The sequence below is a fragment of the Phlebotomus papatasi genome, chromosome 2 (assembly GCF_024763615.1).
Source record: "Phlebotomus papatasi isolate M1 chromosome 2, Ppap_2.1, whole genome shotgun sequence".
Lineage (NCBI taxonomy): Eukaryota > Metazoa > Arthropoda > Insecta > Diptera > Psychodidae > Phlebotomus > Phlebotomus papatasi.
This window is the reverse complement of record NC_077223.1, coordinates 107,500,253-107,521,562: the sequence shown is the minus strand read 5'-3', so window position 1 is coordinate 107,521,562 and position 21,310 is coordinate 107,500,253. Positions and strand designations below refer to the sequence as shown.

Genomic DNA, 21,310 nt, shown 5'->3' with positions numbered 1-21,310 from the left:
ACTATCCCCTTCAAATAGATCTTCGAATTTTCCAAGATCTACACAGTAAAAAATTATTGGCTGCTTTACCATGATTTTCATTGTAAATTTTACATTAAACATGTAATCGTGTGTACTGATACACATTTGTGTAATTTGTACACATTTTATTTGAAATTACACAGTAAAAAAGCAAACCAACGACTATCCTTGTAAATTTTTTTTACTCTGTACTCGTGAATGATAAAAGTGTACTTACAATTGTAGCAAGAGTTGCTACATGCTCACACTAGAACATGCTGGAGTACCTTTCATCGCTTGTTTCCGGGAGTGAGCCCCCATTGCCCATTCCAAGAGAGCCACGAATCTGGCGTCTTTCTCGATTCGCTTGTGAAGACCGACCTTGAGACCGATTGATCGACTTGATTGATCGATTGAGATGGATTCGATAGTGCCTTCGGAATAACTCGTTGAGCGCTCACAACCCCATTTAGTGGAATTATATAGCGGATACTTGGGGTTAGCCGCCGTTATAGCACCCCTCATAGTTACCACTTTAGCTGAACAGTGATTGGTACCGTTGGCTTAAATGAGTCTTCGTCAGGACGGACTTTCTCCTTCCGACTCCTCTGGACTCGACAGTATCCTACTACACAATGGTGTCAATTGGTCAGCAGGGGTAAGAAAAATTAAATGACGATCTTTATAATTTCGAAATTATGACGTGAGGATAACCATATTATTACCATTACTTTGTGATAAAAATAACGCTATCCTGACTTAATTATGCCACTTAGGTTGCGCAACTTCCAGAAATGATAGGAAGTTACTGTGACAATATTAGGGGAGGGTGGGGTAGTTTCACCCCTAAGCAAAATGGATTTTGGGATCATTTTGCAAAAAGATGATAAATAGAAGAAAAACTTTGTATATTCTGTGAATTAGAGTTGGGTTTAGGGTTAATAAAAATAATAACAATAATACTATAATTTCATTAGTCTATTGTGGAGAAATTCATTTCACTTGAAAGGCAGAATGTGTGAAAGTCCCCCATTGCGGGGCAATTTCAAGATAAATATGAGGCAATTTTTGAGAAAGATAAAGCGTGTTTATAGGAAACTTGCGATACCACAATTGATTAAAATTACTATTTTGAAGTCTTCTAAGACTCTTAAAACTAAAAATATAATCAAATAAAAACTTTATAACAGAATTTGAACACTAATTGATCATACAGAGAAAATAAAATATCGCCACATATTTTCAAGCCTATTTCTCATTAATTGAGCAGTTTTCTTTGAATTTTTATGCGAATGAAATGTCTTTTATAGTGCTAAGCTAATTCTGTTGGGTCATTATATCGCTTTAGAACATGTCCTTTTTAGTATAACAGTTTTATAATAGTATTTTAAAGTCTTGAATTTTTATAATACTAAAAAAAATTACAATATCTTGCTGAAAACATTCTGAAAATATATTATAACAATTAAATTCATCATTTTTAAGCACTTAAAAACACTGAAAGATAATTTTTTAAATTTTTATTATGAACTTTTAGGAAATACTACTTTCCATAATTTCAAACTTTACCGACAAAACAGCTACAAAACGTTTTCAATGACCATTTTAAGTTAATTTTAATTAAAAAAGTAAATTGTTAGACACTGGAAACTTCTCTGTGTGCTTGTATGAAACTGCCCCTCACGAACTTTCGGAACTCAAATGAAAATTGTCAGAACCGTCTTAGATTTCATTAAACGCTAAATGCCTTATAATAATCATAAAACTACTGGTAATTTAATATAATTATATTATTTCGATAGATAAGTTCAATAGTTCAGAAATTGTTGAAAATAAGACATTACAAAAAGTTTCATTTTGATGCAGTTTTATAAAATCAATTACAGCATTCAAACGCGAAGCGTCACGAAATTAATTATTTTTATGAACATGGGTCTCAGTTGTCTCTTCAATAACATAAAGGTTCTATCCCATTCCTTTCAAAGAGATAAGAAGAATATGCAAAAATTGAAACTGCCCCATCGTTAAACTGTCCCACCCTCCCTTATGCCAAAATTGTCACAAAGTCATACAATTGTCGATAATTTTCGTGATTTTCTCATTTTTTACTTCCAACTGTCTCATAAAGTCGGTTGCCTCCTGTAGGGGGATTTTGTAACGATATGACAATGTCATATGTTAATTTTCGTGGTAAATTCAGGAGCAGGACAACATTGAAGCCCAGTGAGCATGATAACCGTTTCAAGGAGCTCTATGGAGCTCTTAGTATCTTAGATATCAATCAAATTTCAGTTTATTTTTTCCGAATTTACCTCAAGAAAGGTCTAAAATTTGTCATATGACATTATCATACTGTTATAGAATTTCACTATTGGTCATCTAAAGTGGAAGTAAGGCGGAGTGTTTGAACTCGAAAGTTAGAGAACTTATCACGAATTGGTCTGGATTATATAGAAGTCAATGTATCGCAAGTGTAAGCCTTGAATGTATAAGTGAATAAAGCCACTTTTATTTTGAAATTAATACATTTTTGTATAGAAGTATGAGTGCGTATTGGAGTTCTCTGGTATTCTTGTATTTTCGCGGGAAAATTCTGTCTTTGTGTGGTTACTAAGCATTTACTGTTTGGCTCTTTTGAGATGTTTCGGCTTCTAGCTCCATTGAACTTTAGCTTATTTTAGTTTTTGCAGCGCTTGCAAACGCAAAAGAGTGTTTAGTGGATATCTGTTGAGCTGTTGGATAATTATCTGGAGACGCATTTGTTGGAATTTTTCAGGTAAATTAACCATCATGAGTGATATTGTGACGTGGCCGATAATATTTGCAGCTAAAATTGTGTCATTAGGATTAATCCATTTAAGCATTTATGACCATTACCGCTAAATCTTAGTTTGGCCTTGCTGATCTTCTGGGCTCAAGTGTGATGGTTCTCTTTTTTCCGCTCATTTTGTGATTCTTTTGCGTATTACTTTTTGAAAATCTCTATGGACTTGCGGTTATTTAAAATACTTTCTGGGAATTTGTAGCACAATTAATTGTCAATGGAAATTCCTAAGTGTTCCAGCCAGTTTTGTGCAATGCAAGTTAATTCTTGTGAATATCAATAAGATGGTCATATTTTCTTGTTGCACACAAAATTGGAAGTTTGCGCGTCTTTCGCGAGATCTTTAACACATTTTTTCGTTTGTTTTTCTTGGATCTTCACGATGATTTCATGAGGAAATAAGAATACCGCAAAGTCAAGACAATATAAGAACCGGTTTGGTGTCTTCTGAAGAATTGATCAAAAAGGAAAATAGAAGAAAAAAGCCATTTATTCAATCCGAACGCCATCCACGAACGTATGTCGATTTTTCGTCTTTATGACGCTCAATGAAAATAGTAGGGTGTAATTGGTGATTGTTTTAAAATGCTCAATTGCGTGATTATCCCTGCACACCTCCAGACATCAATTAAAATTTTTTCCTCACCGTGAAAATAAAATTGATTCAGTGTTTGATTGGGTGTCAATCGAGACGTTCCGTGAAATTTGATACACAGAACTTTCCGAAGAAAAGTAAGTTTTATCAATCTTTCCAGCAATTTTTTCTTTTCCTTCACAAAATCACGTAGAAAGCTGTAGTGCTTCTGGTAGTGGGAAGTGTAATTGTAAATAAATTAGTCCACAAAGTAGTTTTCTTTTTCCCAATTATTTTTTAGGGCACCAATCATCAGTGGTTACAAGTTCAATTTATTCAAACTAGAGTACAAAAAAAACCATTTCAATGCCAAAAGAACAATTTTGTGGGATGTGTCCAGAACATCAATGTCACAAAATTTTCAACACGCGCATTTAATTTAATGAATTATTTTTCCGCAAGAATAATAAATATGGGGTTTTTAGTGTGTTAAATAATCTGTTAATTGAATTTGGTGATAGTTTGTATACGCTGGAAAATTTTAAAGGCAATGAAAGTTTTATTAAGGGTTATAATTTAATGAATGTCAACCTCTGCAAGTAACGTATAATTTTCAAAGTAATCGCATGATTTTATGTATTGACCGTAACTTTAAAAAAACAACTTCTGATACATTAATTGACCTCGAAATGATTTTGAAAATTATAGGACATATTGCACAATATTTCAATAACTACATACATATCAAAGTACTAATTATTATGGTCCGAATTATGAATATTATTGGTTAATTGAAAAAAAAAACATTTGAAAAGTCGAGAATAACACTTGAGGTGTTTAACAATTTGAATTTCTCAAGAGATTCAATTTTGGATTTCTCATTTGAGTATTGATGAAATTTTCAACTTGTTGCCGCCCTGTAGCTTAAACGATAAGAGATATCAACTTCCACTTTTCGGTAACCCCCAATAAAATAAACATTATATCCAGGTGTTTTCTTCAATTTATCTTCTACCCCTTTCGAACCCCTAAAAATCATGTTTTTTGGTTCATTTCGAAATTCGAATAACTTAAAAACACAAAATGGCAGTTTTTTACGCTATAGGTGCGTCTACAAAATGATCACTTGTATTAGTTACAAAATATATCAAAAAGCAGGGCAGTACCAAGCCCCTGGAAAGTTGGACTTTTTATATGGAGCTATTTGAAGCCAATTCCTAAATTGATCTCGGACTCAGCTCACAGTGCTCCAAGGAAAAAAATTATTTAAACAAAAATTTAGTATATTTATCCCTCCATACGGAAAGGTATTTTATAATACGGAAAAACATCTCACTTTTTAAATATTTAGCATAACGATCACGAGTGCAGAAAAATTCCCATACGCATTTGTATGTGAAAGTAAGAAATTGGCTTCAAGTTTGAAAGCCACTCGCCGAGGACTAGGGCAGTACGTTTTTTATCTTAATGAAAAATCCGGTGATTGTCGGATGGGAGAAGGTTCAGCCCAGAATAAAAATTTCTTTTTTTCCCAGAGCTTTCGATGCTCTACGCACCCTCTTCAGTGGTCGAAAATGTTAGGCTTTTTCTGGGACTTCGACCCACTGAAGAGGGTGCGTAGGGCATCGAAAACTCTGGGAAGAAAATAAATTTTTATTCTGGGCTGAACCTCCTCCCATCTGACGATCACCGGATTTTTCATTAAGTTAATATCAACGTGGCATTGAATAAACGAGCAGTAAAAAGTCAAATTTGGTCAGCAAAAAATTCGAAATGACCATTAAAAGTAAAAAAAAGAGCAGTACTTTATTAAAAGCGGTCAGTAAAAAATGAAACGTGGTCAGCAAAAAATTAAACATGATCAGTAAAAAGTAAAAAGTCATCAGTGAAGACCACTTTTAATTTTTTACTGACCTCTTTTAATTTTTTGCTGACCACTTTTTAATATTTCACTGATCAATACGAATATTCCTACTGATCATTTTTAATTTTTTGCTGACCACTTTTTATTTTTTACCGCTCATTTTTAATTTTTTACTGCTTTTTTTTAATTTTTTTTGCTGCTCATTTTTAATTTTTTGCTAATCAACTCGAATATTTTTACTGTTCATTTTTAATTTTTTACTGACCATATTTTCTTTATACTGACCATTTTTAATTTTTTTGCTGATTAATTTTTAATTTTTTACTGATCAAATCGAATTTATAATAATCTACTGATCAATTCGAAGTTTTTACTGACTAAATTTAACTCTTTACTGACAAAATTTTACTTTTTATACTGACGAAATTGAAAATATTTGCTGATTAACCCTTTAAGGACGAGATGCGTTTTTCTGATCGAAAATCAATAATAAAAAAGAAACTAATAAACAAAATTAATTAAATGTCTTACATCTAGCCTTGGATAATCCAACAGAGTTTGATCCGGTATATTTTTTGTTTCTATGAACGATAGGAACAAAAACAGCCTAAATATTTTAGTAATTTTTCTGACGATACCAATGAATGATAATTTTTACTCTAACGAAAAATATTATGTATGAGTAGTGTACTTTCTGTTCCCAAAAGGGTTTTGCTTAAAAAACTTGGAAATATAAAAAATTTTAAAAATTATTTATCAGTGCGGTCATTTGAAAATTCGTCACTTTTGAGCTTAAATATTTGCTATATAGCAAATAGTTGGAGTTTTGCAAAAAATATCCTAGATTCCTATAACCTTCAACTTTGCGATTACGTACAAACATTAGAAAGAAAGAACTTTGAGTAGTCAGAAAAAATAATTTTCTTTATGGGTCACGGGTGACCCAATCGTCCTTAAAGGGTTAATTCGAATTATTTGATGATTAAATTTGATTTTCTGCTGACACCTTTTGACTTTTTACTGACCATTTGTTTTTTACCATATCAACGTCGGTTCCCTACATTTTGACGTTTCTTATGTTTGCCATATGTTTCTAGCGTGTCGAAAAAAAACTTTTGAGTTTTTTTTTCAGTTTATAGAATGAATTAGCAAAAAATACAAATACAAAATAAAAACCAACTTAATATTGAATAGGCAATCAAAAAACCCAAAATTGACAACCTGCGTAGTTTTGGAGATATCTCGTCAAATGTGTACGAAAACAGGAAAAAAATTATACTAAAGCCGGTTGCATTTTTCAAACCTATTGTCATCCCCTGCCTAAAAGTAAGAGAAAATTTTGGCAGACGAAATGATCAATTCTTGTACAAGATGTATGAAAGACGAAATTTAAAATACGAAATGGCAAAGTAGTACGTAATTTCTTAAAACACTAAGTCTCTGCAATATGAAATGTGAAAAATACGAAAATTCTGTAAATCATTTTCACAATAAACCAGAAAAAATGGTCTTGAAGGGAAAGACGGACTTATAGGGGGTCACCGAAGACTGAATGTCAATATCTCTCGCCGTTTGAATACCATGCCGATGTGAATTAAAAATAATTGGAATAGGGTGGAGTCTACACTTATGGATGTTATATACACTTATGGACAACGCAAAAATCTTAAGTTATTACACTAAAAAGATTTCGAAAAATCAAAAAAAGTCATAAGCTAATAATTTTAAACCTTTTTGAAATTTGTTTTACGTAAAAACTTAAGATTTTTTACGCTGTCCATAAGTGTATAACATCAATGAGTGTAGACTCCACCCTACTGCTCTCTTTTTGAGTTCGAGTAAAAAAATAAATGTATAATTGCGAAAAAATCACACCTAATATATACATAAACAAATAAATTAAATAAAATAAATATAATTATTTCAATCGTTAAGTCACGTGTCTTTTATACTTTGTAAGGTACAGATTGCGTGTAAAGCCATGAGAGCAGACATGAGAAGAAAAACAATATATAAATCCAAAATATCTTCATTTTTCTAAGTAAGTGTTCTAGACTACAATTTGCTTGGCATAATGCGCGTAATGATTCTATTCCTTAGCGGAAGTGTATTTATGAGAGTACTGTAAAATGTGTTTAGAATTCCTTCACGTTTTGATAAATAAATAAGAAGTTATTGGAAACTAAATTATGCGAAGAACGGTTGATTTTCAAACAATTCATATTTCAAACAATTACATTTGTAATTTGTGTTCGTTCATTTTTTGTTAAATTGGTTTTAAGTATTTTTTAGTACGTTTTTAAAATAGTCTTAAATATTGAGTACAGAAAATTGTTTAAAAATTATATGAAAATTATCGTTGAATTTTTGCTAATAAGTTTTCCAAAGTTAAAGGTCAAACGGGTACTAGAGATAGTATTTCTCAACCGAATTGTATCACGTTTGGGTTCGTTGGAAAGGTCTTGAAATTCTTGACAAGCCTGAATCGATTCTAATCGGTTATGAATCGATAATTAATTTTATCAGATATCGAATTATATTACTCCTAAGTTATTTTGGGCAATGTTTTAAATGATTTATTAATCGGTTTAAATTATTGATTAATTAATTAAATGATTTATTAATCGGTTTATGAACCCATAATTAATCGGTTGCAAAACAAGTAGTAATTTTTGTCCGAAAATCAACTATATTACTTTTAAAATTCTTTTGAGGGATCGTTTGAGTGATTTTTGAATCGGTTTAAGTCGATTGAAAACCGGTAGATGGTAAAAAATGCGAAAGTACTCTTGAGGTATGGCATCTTATTTACGAGAGTAGATTCAAAAGATCGGTAGCTCAGGATGTTTTGCAGTTCAGCCAGGTTTTAAAAGAATTGGAGTAGGGTTTGTTGGGTAGATATAAGGGGTTCAAATAGAGCCTAGGTGTCTGCAGCCCACAGATCGTACCATGCTCCCTATACAATCTATCTATCTACGAGAGTAGATTAGGATTAATATTTAGGATTCGATTTTGGATTAAGAAATAATTTTTAGAAATTTCTTAAATGTTTGTAAAAATCTTAAACAGATCGTTACATAAGGAATTTGCAATAAATTAAGAATACCTTAACAGGTTCTTAGAGTCTCAATGATTTCAGTAGAAAAAGCAACTAATCTCGGCTTTTTTGCGACAGATGGGCTAATTTTCTTTCGAATAATAAATTTGTGTTTGTAAATTGGAATGAATTGTAAAACAAAGTGTTCAATTTTTAAATTGTTGTTTAGTATAATATTCTGAAATTTTCCAATTTCGTTTGGTAAACTACAAAATTTAGAAAGGCAGTTTTACGGCGTTATCACACTTGCGCATTGAAATTTTAATGTGATTCACATTAATTGTCGCTTGTGAGCGTCCAAATATGTTATTTGTGGCTTTGAGTCACTTAATATTTGAGATTTTTCTATTTATTGATAAAGAAGTGGACTTGGCCTGCAAAAATAAGTTTAAATTTACCTAAAGCATAAATATTTTTCACATTAAAAAATTAAAGAGAAAATCGCATTAATTTTTCGCATTAATGCTATAAATCAATTTATATAAAATTTTGCGGGCCAAGTCTACCTTTTTATAAACAAATAGATAAAATTTTGAATATAAAATGATTTAAACACACAAATTACACATTTGGATACTCACCAGCGACAATTATTGTGAATCATATTAAAATTTTAATGTGCAAGTGTGATAACACAGAATTAAAATCTAAACTTGAAAAATGTTATTAGAGGTTCCACTCCACTTAAGAAAACTCACAAAATATTATTTGATTTAAAGTGTTTATTATTAGTTTTCGTGTGTTTCCTTGCAAAACTATAGCAATAATACAGCTTCTTTACAACATATCAATGAGGAACAATCCTCTCCGAAAAGAATTCTGATATACAAAGCTAAAAATAGTTTGAAAATTTCTCTTTCAACTTAAAATATGATATTGTATTGGCTTTTGGCCAAAGATTCCATATTATATTTCTTCCTCACATTTTCTCAATTTGTTTTGAGAGAGTTTAGACAGTTTCAAAGTAAAATAATTCTTCTCTCGAGTGCAAACCAATTGAACTTGTGACCACTGCAAATTTCTTCGGTGACGGAATACAAAATGCTCATTTACTCATTTCTAATGCAAGATTGATTGCCAAAGGCACCAAGGGAATAGATTGGGTTAGGCAAACACTCTGGGGCGTGTCGCACGGCTTTGAATTTCACCTGCTTCCACAATTGCCCTGCAGCACTTGTGTCCACACCTGGATATTAGGGTTTGACGATGGCATTTCTTTCAGGTTCAAAAATGCCAATCTTCAAGCAATGCTGCTGCTGCTGCAGCCTCCAAACTGGAGGAATTGTATTGGGTATTCTTGGAGCTATTCGGTCTGTCATTGGCATAGCTCTGTCCAGCTTAGTCCTCTTCTTTCTGGACGATGTGGTGGATCAAGTAAAGGCAGACCGGGAAGCTAAGGGGAAAACTATGGATCTCCCAGATGGGCTCAATTCGGATGATGCTACTGATATCGCCAAATTGGTGATTAAAATCATCCTTTGGGTCTTTCTCATCATTTGTGTCGTTGACTTCTGCGCTGCCATCCTTTTGGTCATCGGAGCTAAAAGAGTGAGTTTTTTTTTAATTCTCCAGAAACTAATTTATTATTTAAATTAAAATTAATAATGCTTTAATGGAGTGCTGTTGAAGGAAACAGTCAACAAAATTATGTTATCTGCATTAATTGACAATACACTGAGAGAAGTCCGAAAAGTTAAAATAACATTTCAGAAATGTTAATTTTACCTTGTATTATTGATCCGAAATCGGTGTAACTATTATGCTTTTTAGGTGTATTATGGGTTAAAATTACCTTTTTCATGTTAATTTTACACTTAAAAAGGTGTAAAATTATCATTAAAAAGTATTAAAGTTACGTGGAAAAAAAGTTAATCACACCCTCTTATTTTTCTCAGTGTATTATGTTACGAGAGCTTAGCGAGTTAGTTCACTGCGTATGTGCGTGTTTCGGTCGCAATCGCAAGTACCTTCCTAAAAGAAGGAATTTCGCGGTTTTGGGAGTTCAGAAGTCGGGGCGCTTCACTTGTAAACCGCATAAAATTATTTTCAGAAATACTCACATAAATGTTGATATATTTTTACACCTAAAAAGTGTTAAAGTTACGAGGAAATAACTTAATCGCACCCTCTTTTTTTCTCAGTGTACACTTCTTTCGAAATTATTTACAAATAATTTATTAAGTAAAACAGAAAGTAATCTCACATTTTATTCTTTAAAAAAAAATGCATATAAATTGTTTGTTAACAAAATTTGTTCGTTTAACTAATCAAAAAATACCAGATTTCATAAAATTTTGTTAAATCAGCAATGTAACATTTTTTTTTGAAAATAGTTGTATCTCTACATAAAAACCATTTTTTTTCGGGATTAGGGTAAAGTGATACAAGTTGGACATGGCTTGTTTCTTGATAAATACAGTACAAAATTTGCTTTTAAGCACAAGGAATCAAATAATAAAATTAATGCATTAAAAATATACAAATAAAAATGAAGTAGGGTAAAGTGGTACAAGTTGGATAATGGCACAATTTGGACAGGGCTTTTTTCTTGATAAATTTAGTATTTCATTTTTATTTGTATATTCTTAATGCTTTAGTTTTATAATTTGGTTCCGTGTGCTTAAACACAAATTTTGTACTGTATTTATCAAGAGAAAAGCCATGTCCAACTTGTACCGGCGAATTGTCCAACTTGTAACACTAATTCCAAATTATATCACTTTACCCTACTAGATTTATGAATAAAAAAAGCCCTGTCCAACTTGTACTATTGTCCAATTTGTACCACTGTCCAACTTGTACCACTTTAACCTTTACAGTAATTATATGTACTCTGAAAGATGAGGCTTGTAATAATTTTTCTTGAAAGTTTGTTCCATTTGCAATGTTTATACAAATTTGTCAATATAAAAAACATAATATAAAAAAAAACCTCTAAAGAATTTTAATTTTTGATTTTTTTAGTTTAAATTTTAATTGAACACGGAGTTTTTTCAAGTTCTTTCAACTGAGAATTTTGAAATAAATTCTAGAAATCTTTTAATGCTCAATTAGCTCAATTAAATTTAAAATTAAATCGTGAAAATCCTATTGCGATAGCATCGTAAAAAAGTTTATTTTTCCTGTAATTTTCTTGCAATAAAATTTTCTACATTTTAAAATGAAGGTTTTAAGAAATCTGAGACTTTAAAAATAAAGCTCTTTATCGGAAAATATGAACCAGTCTTCAAACGCCGTTTTTAAGATTTAAGGTTTAAAAATTCATTTTAAAATTGAGGAGTATACTTTCTAATAAAATATAAAAAAACTAAAAGAAATAGAATCTTTAATTAGGTAAAATCAGTAATTCTAAAATTATTTATTTTCTCTTTTGTGATCAGTTGAGCTTATTATAGCTATTTATAATTTATAAAAAATGAAATTTACCTTTACCTATTACTACTGTAATGGTTTATAATCTTGAATGCTTTAAATATTAATTAAACTTTGTTATTTTTAAATTTTAAATAAAATAGCACTATCTCGATGAAGACTTTCCTGTGCTATTAAAAAATATTTCAGATGGTTTAATTTATTTTTTCAATAATTGCGTAAATTACTTAGTAACGAAAAAAATTAACTTAGAGTGTAGATGTATATGTATTTTGTCTTAATTTAACAAATTTTACTGCTTATTTTTAAAATTTTTATTTTCAAATTTTTCGCCAATTTGCTATGCTTTGTTTTTCATCTTTAATTAATAATTAATTACACTAATATTTTATTTATTTATTTTTTTTACTTTTCCAGATTAAATCTTATTTAAGTATTAGGCCGGCTTCACACTAGAGGTTTAGCCCAATTCCTGAATGTCTCAAAATCTTAAATTTCGAGCAATTTTATTGCTTTTTGAGAGCCTAATATGTCATTTGTCCTTAATAATCCAATCCTACGTTAAATTTTTCCAAAAAATCGTAATTGATAAGAAATTAGATCAGTTAAGCCGTTTGGCTAAGCCTTAGGTCTGAACCCCGTATTATACTAAGGGAAGAGCACCACGGATCGGAATGTTTACAGACATGCTCTATATTTAGTTGAAAATATAAGCCCCAAAACACTTTTTTATATTTTTGTTCTTGCTAATTATTCTATTAATTATCCATTTAACCATATTTGTGCATTTCATTTTTCAATATTTACAATCAAGTAATAAAAAATAGGTGTTTTTGAAAACTTGAACCCTGTACCTCGGATCGTCACGAATTGAATCAGGTCTCTCACGGAAAATTGGTTTTATAAATTAAATCTTGGCTAATGTAATGAATTCTTGTATACGTAATACAGGTTAAAACGTGTAATACGGTATTAACCTGACGATCCGAGGAACACCGCCAATCGCTGGTGCTCTTCCCTTATATCAAAAATTCTTCTCTCGCTTATGCATTTAGTTTTTCTGTGTTGAAAATTTGGCAGTTCTTTCGCAAGAAATCTGTTAATTTTTTTTTATTAATTAATTACAATTAAAACATTTCGTCTTATATCCTAAAAAGATTATTAACTTTTCCTTTGTTACAGAGCCGAAAGCAGTACATTTTGCCTTACTTGATAACCGATGGCATGGGAATTATCGTATCGACTCTCTATTTCGTGATAGCTGCTTTTAATGGTCCGCAAATTGCCCAAGGTCTCGTTAGTGCAGTTATCACTTTGTGTAAGTCACACTGATTATTTTTGAAAGAATTTCTTATAAAAAAATCTCTATAAATGTCTTTAGTGATTTCCGGATACTTGTGGCTCTGCGTCTTGTCCCTCTATCAGTGGATTAAGGAGACTTCCCGTCCGCCAACCACCGTGAGGAGTCCCTATCCGGAACAGCAGGCAGTTTATTCAACCATGGCCTAAAGTCGAAAAACAATGCATTTTATTTCAAACTTAAGAGATTACCCTTAAATTAAATTTAAGGTCACAAGTGCTTAAATGATATTTTTTCGAAATTGTACTTTTATCTCAATCTCACGAATTTACTATATAAGGTTCAAATTTTAAAAATTTGCTTATATTCATAATTATATTTTGTAAAACACATTGTGAAATTCCAGTTGAAAAATGAATATTTGTCACTACATATGTGACGCTGAATTTATCTGTGTCTGTTGTTTTATTTTTAGCAGATGGGTCAGATTGCCCATATATAATGCTTTATTTATGATTATCTCGTATATGTATTTTTTTTTGCTTTCTACGAAGCATTCCACTGACATAATTTATCATGAACTATTACGGTTTTCTAATTCCTAATTTATATAAATGCTGCGATAAGGGGAAATTATTGAGATTAGAGAGAATATTGAGAGCATTATTTTAGTTTGTTTACTTTCGTACCGAAATACACTGGGAGAAAATGAGAAAATATTATCTAAATTATAAGTTTTTGCCGGTTTGAGAGGAAATACGAAAGTTTTCCCAAATATGTAAGGGAACTAAATCAATTACTGATTTATTAATACACTGGGATCCATGTCGTAAGGTTAGGCAAAGCATAGGTTTTCAATTCGATGTTTCTGTGCAACAAAACCTTTCCAAAAAAGCCAAATTTCTTTGAGACGGTCAATAACTTCAAACTCAATTAAAGGTTTTCTGGAATAAAATTGAAAAATTGCAAAAAAAGGTTCAAGGTCCGTATTTACTTCCACTTTGTACTGTCCACCCTTTCATCTCTTTCACATCAACAAATACGAAATGACAAAGAAGCAAAATCCATCATTTAGGTCAAACATATATTGATTTTGTAAATAGAACAAAAATGCGTGTTGCTATGTACTTTATGAGAGGTTTCCTCCTTTTTTTAAACTCCACGCATGGGAAATCCCTTTCTTTGTTTTGATTTTCGTCGGAGTTGTGTTGTCACCCGGGTTCAACGTCATCAACTTGTAAAGACGTTGAAAATGTTAGTGAATGAAGGAGAAATTATTGTTTATTTGTACGTAGTGGAAAGTATCAGTGTTGAAGCATTACAGCAACATGTGTGGTGGTTTTTTTGGAAGATTGTTTATGTAATGAGTTCTTTGGTCTCTCCTTAATCGAACTTCCTCAATTACGGTGGAAACATATCAGCATAATGCAGGAATTCCAGGAATTACATAACGCTTGATTTTTCAGTTTGGTTTTTATAAAAATCATTCAGACCTTTCCTTAACAAAGGCTGTGTGTGCTAGTTATGGACGAAATCAATTTTTGTAAATTACTTCCAATTTTATTCTTGTAGTTGTCATATTCACTATTTTCAAAAATTCACTGTTGAGTTATATGAGAAGATTTTGATAAACACGTCAAATAGGGGCAGAGGATAGTTAAAAGTTATTGTATGGTACTATGGTCCTCAACAATTTTTTTGCACTTTTGGGCAGTAAAAGATGCATAATTTCTACACTGAGAGAAATCCGAAAAAGCTAAAATAACATTCCGTAAATGTTAATTTTACCCTGCAGTATTGATCCGAAATCGGTGTAAATATTACCCTTTTTAGGTGTATTAGGGGTTATTGTTACCCTTTTTCATGTTAATTTTACCCATTTTACCCTTAAAAAGGTGTAAAATTAACATTAAAAAATGTTGATATATTTTTACACCTAAAAACTGTTAAATTTCTGAGGAAAAAATGTTAATCGCACCCTCGTTTTTTTCTCAGTGCAGTACATCTAATTTTAGCTTTTGATGTTTTCCTGGACCATAGGAATGCAATGCCACAGAGCGTTGCCAAGTTGTAATATCAGTTGCTTATATTTACCGATTTTGGCTGGTTTCTAATAATCAACATATAATCGAAAATGATCAGTAGTAATTCTTATTAATAGTATCGCTAGGTTTAAGCATCCCGTATTACTAGAACTAGATCATTACCCGTCTTTCCCACCAAATTCTCAGTAATGTCTTTTTCCAAAGATATTTACTTGCTGTCTCGATTTTGATGCTTTAATATAGGGGAAAGTTGCGATATTTTGCATTTGGAATACTCCAGGCATACCCCTTTTTTATTGCTTGTGCCAATTCGATGCTGGTATGTCTTGTTTCTTTTTCAATCGAACCACAGAAGACACATTTTACTCCATTTAAATTCTTCCCATGACACATAAACGCTTGAAAACACTTTCAATGATTCATATTTAATGTTCCCAGCAGCTAAACTTATGATCATCATACAGTAATGCTTTCAGATTGGCGCTATTAATTGTTTTTGGTCTTTTTGCCCGTTGCGTCGAAATCACACATATCTGAATCACTCAAACCCATTCAGTTAATGTACTAGAAATACTTGAGGAGAATGTTCATATTTTGAAATTAGTTTCATACAGATTAATACACTGAGACAAAAAAGAGGGCGCGATTAACATTTTTTCCTCAGAAATTTAACATTTTTTAGGTGTAAAAATATATCAACATTTTTTAATGTTAATTTTACACCTCATTAAGGGTAAAATAACACGAAAAAGGGTACCTTTAACCCCTAAAACCATTAAAAAGGGTAATATTTACACCGATTTTGGATCAATACTGCAGGGTAAAATTAACATTTCCGGAATGTTGTTTTAACTTTTTCAGATTTCTTTCAGTGTAGATAATTTTTTTGAAAAGAAATAATTTTTATCTATTATGGGGGCGCGGGGAGCCGCTGTCAAACACACGTCCTAACGGTCACTGAATTTAAATTCTTCACATAAATTTATTACAAACTCTATTTATTTAGATAGATTAACTATCCAAGAACGCAAATTGGCAGCTAGAATTCAAATCAGGAAAGAGGAAAAAGGCCAATTTTAAAAACAAAAAAATTTAAAATGTATTTCCATCGTTGTCGAGTTATTTTTTCCAAGTAATTGAAGGATTAAAATAACTATAAATCCATTCCTGACAGCAATTCGAAAATCGGTTGCCTAAGAATAAATTATCTAAAATTACTCAATTTTCGAATGATGTGTAACTGTGTTATCACACTTGCACATTAAAGTTTTAATATGATTCACATTAATTGTCGCTGGTGAGAGTCCAAATGTGTAATTTGTGTGTTTGAATCATTTTATATTCAAAATTTGATCTATTTGTTGATAAAAAGGTAGACTTGGCCCGCAAAATTTGATATAAATTGATTTATAGCATTAATGCGACAAATTAATGCGATTTTCTCTTTAATTTTTTAATGTGAAAAATATTTATGCTTTAGGTAAATTTAAACTTATTTTTGCAGGCCAAGTCTACTTCTTTACCAATAAATAGAAAAACCCCAAATATTAAGTGACTCAAAGGCACAAATAACATATTTGGACGCTCACAAGCGACAATTAATGCGAATCCCATTAAAATTTTAATGTGCAAGTGTGATACCGCCGTAGTACCTGCAGGAATGGCTATGGACCTTTTTGACCAAATGGCGTGCTTAAATTGATCTTTTATTCAAGTTATAGTGCAAGAGTGCCTGATGTTCGCCTCTAAAGTTGCAAGAATCCAGAAAAGAATTTCTGGTGGTAAACAAGTGGTAGATTACTGTGCCGCTCATGGTTCACTCGACTGCCGATCTGTGTATCTTCTGTAAAAAACTTTATCCGATTTGCCGATTTTGATTACTGTTTTCAGTGCAGTACATTGTAGTCTCCTCGAGAATTGCCCGTATGAAATGTCTGAAGTAACACGACTTAAACGAACAGTATATTTTATAAGACTGATCGATCTGCCTGATTGTCGATCTGCCAAGTTTTTAAAATGGACGTGCTGCTGATCTATCGATTTCTGGTCAAATTGTGCCGATCTGCCGATTTTTAGCTTCACTCTGAAAGTTATTTATTCACTCCTTGCTCGAGACTTTCTGTTCATGGGTTTTGAGGGGAAATAAGGGGAATACTAATTGTACCAGAATAGACTTATGGGGGTCCCCCGAAGGTTCTAAGTCTATATCTCTAACCGTTTAGGCTCTAGGCGTGATAACGGCTGAACGGACATATATGGACATCTATTTATGGTAATTGATTCATTCGATTTTGTAAAACCTTTGCAGTTGTTTATTGTTTGAATATTTGAGGCTTTTGGGTTTTGGGTGAAAATTCTAGGTCTAGTAGGAAGACCCTTTAATGAGAGCCGAAACAGTGCTGCGATTCTAAAATGTCAGGGTTATAAGGATTGTTTGATATTGAACTGGCGTGATGATTATTCTATGAGGAGACCTCCGGTGATAGCCCTGCTCTCTCAATGAAGTTTGAGCAAAAAAAATCTATTTCATAGGTGTCCCAATTTAAAAGTAGGGAGACTAGGGCAAAACTTGTCAAAACGCATATTTAATTCTTTCACGAGATCTGAGAAAACTTAAACGTTTTATTATGAGCATATTCTTATAGGAAATTTACTGCTCTACAACATTGCAGAAGACTATTTTACTCTATCTAAAAAATGTTATTTTCCAATCATTTTCTAAAAGTCGATTTTGTGGAGATTCTCAAAATTGCTGGGACAAATTTTTTCAGTCTTCGGATAATTTGTGACGTTTTAGTCTCGCAAATGTTGAAAATATCAAATAGACATATTTTTATAGTAAATTTATTCCTCTACAACTTTGTCGAAGATAATTTTGCTCTATCTTAACGAGAAATGTGCTTAAATTGAGCTAATCAGTATTGATATTGTCTGTAAGCCAAATATTCCAAAAATAGGGCTCAAAATTTCATTATTTTTTATTTTACGTAATCCTTCCTCAAATCCCTTGAAACTTTGCAAGTTTAAGAAGGTTTATGAAGGCTATCTATAATAAAAATTCTAACCCTCAGTCTCTTTTATTTTAGAAAATAGTGAATATTGATATTTTCGTTTTGACAAATTTTGCCCCAGTCTCCCCTACTCCACTTCTCCCTATTCAATCAACTTTCCTTTTCCAATAAAACAACACACAAAACCGTAATGCTAAACTCTTTAAAGTAATTTTTCAAAGCGGAAAACTTTAATGAATATTAGGTTACAGGTCATTAAATCATTAATAGTTTCAAGTCCAAAATAGATCAATGAAAATAATGAAAAAGTAGGGCCAATGTCAAAGGGCAATTTGGGGAACTTCAAAACTTCAATGTCACATTAATCATACTTATTGTAAAGAGGTTAATTCCACAGGAAAAAAAAAACAAAATATGGTTATTTTTGTGTGCCTGGTAATTATAATTAATATCAAAGTTACGGTTTTAAGAGACGCTCAAATAAAAATAGGGGAAAGAGGGGAAATGTTTAAATTTCCAACGTTCTTGAATATTTCTAGAAGAGTTTTAAGACACCATGGCAGTTATGAGGAAGTGTTGCTTCTGCTGGGACCTCAAAGTAGGAGGAATAGTCCTGGGAGTCTTCTCGGTCCTCTTTTCCCTGGCCAGTATTGTCTACTGCATCTGGATGATCGTTGAGATGGAGCTTCAGAACTGGCGTGGCAGACCTGTGGTCCAAAATTATTACCAGAAGCGTCTGGAAGATGAAATTATCCTCTACCGTCTCATTTCTGAGATCCTCCTTGGAATTGGAATCTTCGTCAACATTGCCATCTTCATCTCTAGCATCTGTCTGATTGTGGGAGCTAGGACGGTAGGTTTAATATGTGCATTTTCTCCTCAAGATACTTCTTTGGAATTTCTCTAAATTATGTGAAATATTTGAAGTTGAAAAAGATTCTGAAGATTGTAATTTCTTTCCAGGAGAAGAAAAGTCGCATCCTGCCGTATTTGATTTTCCAGTGGCTGGGAATTATTGGAACAGCTCTCTACTGCTTCTTCCATGGATCTACCGCTGTCAAGGAGGGACGTTCTCAACAGGGAACAATCACCATCGTCGTTGGATCTGTTTATATCGGTTGGACTTGTTTTTATTTAATTCAGATTTAGTTTAAATCTACAGTTAATTAGTTCATAAATCCAGTGAGTCCATTTCCGTCTTAACGTTGAATCTAACCTCTGGTAGAAATATTTCTTTCAGTTTAATTAAAAAAAAATAGGATACAAATAATTTAATTTTAAATAATCTATTTTTGCAGTACTCGCCTTCTATTTCTGGTTCTGCGTTTTGGCTCTCTACCAGACGATTCGGGACAATCAGAGACATAATCCACGTGTTCAGCATCCACAAGATCGACATGCTGCGTATTCTCCAGTTCAGTAAACATTCTCAAGCAGCTTTTTTTTTAATAATCATTTTGCCTTGTAACTCTCAATTCAGTACAAATTTTATAAGAATAAAATAAAAAGGGATACAATTAATCTACTAAAGGCCACTAATTTATTTGTTGATAAAGGTTACTCATTGAGAATTAATAAATATATGGACTTAATGCTTTCCCTGCTTTGAAGAGGTTACATTTGAGATGAAAGAAAAACCGTTGATTGCAAGAGGTTTGATTGTATGAAGCATATGCATGACGCATAAATATGCTATCAATGCCTTGCAGCTTACGAACTTCCTAATTTCAAATCCAACATTTTAACGAATAAACAGAATAAATGAATAATGTGCTATTTCAAAAGAAAATTAAATAGAAAAGGAATTTTACTTTTTAATTTCTCAAACTTTTAAGATTATTCATTCAGTATGGTCAGTACAAAACCCTCGCAATTACTGCAGGAGATCTTATAAATTTTCATTTGCATTTGTACAATATTTACATTGTTGTGTCTTATGTTTTCTGTTTAATGAAATATGCAGAGAGTGATGAAGAGATACCAAAAGGAGCCTTTTTGCGAAAGATATTTCCTGAGTGTAGTGCAAAATATTTTTGCTATAAATCGTCATGGTAATTTATTTCCTTCACCTTGATTTTGCACAGAGATTTAGAACCAAGAGAGATATTTTTGGATTTATTTTCGCTGGGAAATACTTTAAATAGCGTGGGAGAAATGCTACAAAATAGCCAGACTGTGTAAAATTTAATTGGATTTCAGCTTTGGTACACATAAAGTCGTATATGTACTATTCAAATATTTAATAAATAAAATATTCTTTGATCTAATGATAAAATCGATTAGAAATAAATGAATAAAAGTAGATGAGATTACCAAAAATAGGTAAAACCTAATACTTTATATTAAATATCAAAGTATAGTAAAATGAAGCCAGTGTAAAGGTACTTTAATCGCAAAAAATCGAATCTTTATCAGTTTGGGCTTATTGAAAATCAATAAAATCATTAGGGTAAGGCTTAAAGGCTTCGCACATACTCTAGCTTCGAACACCTTATATTTTTGCAGTATTCCTTCACTGAGAAAAAAACGGGGGTGCGATTAACTTTTTTCCTCATAACTTTAACATTTTTTAGGTGTAAAAATATATCAACATTTTTAATGTTAATTTTATGTCTTTTTAAGGGTAAAATTAGCATGGAAAAGGATAACTTTAACCAATAATACACCTAAAAAGCATAATATTTACACCGATTTCGGATCAATACTGCAGGGTAAAATTAACATTTCCCGATTGTTATTTTAACTTTAATTAATCCGTTAATTTTAACGGATTTCTCTCAGTGTTTAATGAATCTTTCCTATGTATGGCATATTCTAAAACCTAGTTCTAAGTTCTGAAAAATAGGAAAGAGGAATATTGAAGATGATATATGAAGTATTCGAAGAATGAATCTGTGTGAAGCCCAAAAGCCTTGGACTTTAAATCTTAAAATATTTTGAAGTTTTGACAGAAGTACGAAAACTTTTTAATAAGTATGCATAAGGAAATTACGTTTAAGCTTAAGATTATTCAAGCTTTACTTAAAAAGTCAGCATAAGTTCTGTTTTAATCTTATTTTGATGATTCTGAGTGGATCGAATAACTGATAAATTATTCAATAACTTCTAAACGAGTAAACATTGGTCTCAATTCTGAGACCAAAATCAAGATCAAAATTTCAAGCTGTCAAATATTTCCAAAATCATGATTTCTTAAAATGTCTTAGCTAAGAACCAAGATTTC

The 21,310-nt window shown here is 31.7% G+C and overlaps 1 protein-coding gene across 4 annotated transcripts; it reads left to right on the top strand.

Annotated features, from left to right (window-relative positions):
• The first annotated feature begins 2,557 nt into the window (after window positions 1–2,557).
• Window positions 2,558–19,609, top strand: LOC129800698 (uncharacterized). Of its 4 annotated transcripts, none has more exons than XM_055845291.1 (4): window positions 2,558–2,776; window positions 18,627–18,940; window positions 19,051–19,204; window positions 19,386–19,609. In XM_055845291.1, the coding sequence occupies exons 2-4, from the start codon at window positions 18,644–18,646 to the stop codon at window positions 19,508–19,510; spliced, it is 576 nt and encodes a 191-aa protein (XP_055701266.1). In that variant the 5' UTR covers window positions 2,558–2,776; window positions 18,627–18,643; the 3' UTR covers window positions 19,511–19,609. The 4 variants fall into 4 exon arrangements, with proteins under 4 accessions (XP_055701266.1, XP_055701264.1, XP_055701265.1 ...); XM_055845289.1 differs by lacking the exons at window positions 18,627–18,940; window positions 19,051–19,204; window positions 19,386–19,609 and adding exons at window positions 9,582–9,907; window positions 12,914–13,049; window positions 13,113–13,481 and having other exon boundaries at window positions 2,561–2,776; XM_055845290.1 differs by lacking the exons at window positions 2,558–2,776; window positions 18,627–18,940; window positions 19,051–19,204; window positions 19,386–19,609 and adding exons at window positions 3,125–3,556; window positions 9,582–9,907; window positions 12,914–13,049; window positions 13,113–13,481.
• Window positions 19,610–21,310: the final 1,701 nt, after the last annotated feature.

Bases quoted from the DNA above. Each gene is read 5' to 3' on its own strand.
- LOC129800698 (XM_055845289.1), top strand. From the start codon at position 9,590: ATGCCAATCTTCAAGCAATGCTGCTGCTGCTGCAGCCTCCAAACTGGA. The intron at 9,908-12,913 runs GTGAGTTTTTTT...CCTTTGTTACAG, and splicing joins TGGTCATCGGAGCTAAAAGA to AGCCGAAAGCAGTACATTTT. The intron at 13,050-13,112 runs GTAAGTCACACT...AAATGTCTTTAG, and splicing joins TAGTGCAGTTATCACTTTGT to TGATTTCCGGATACTTGTGG.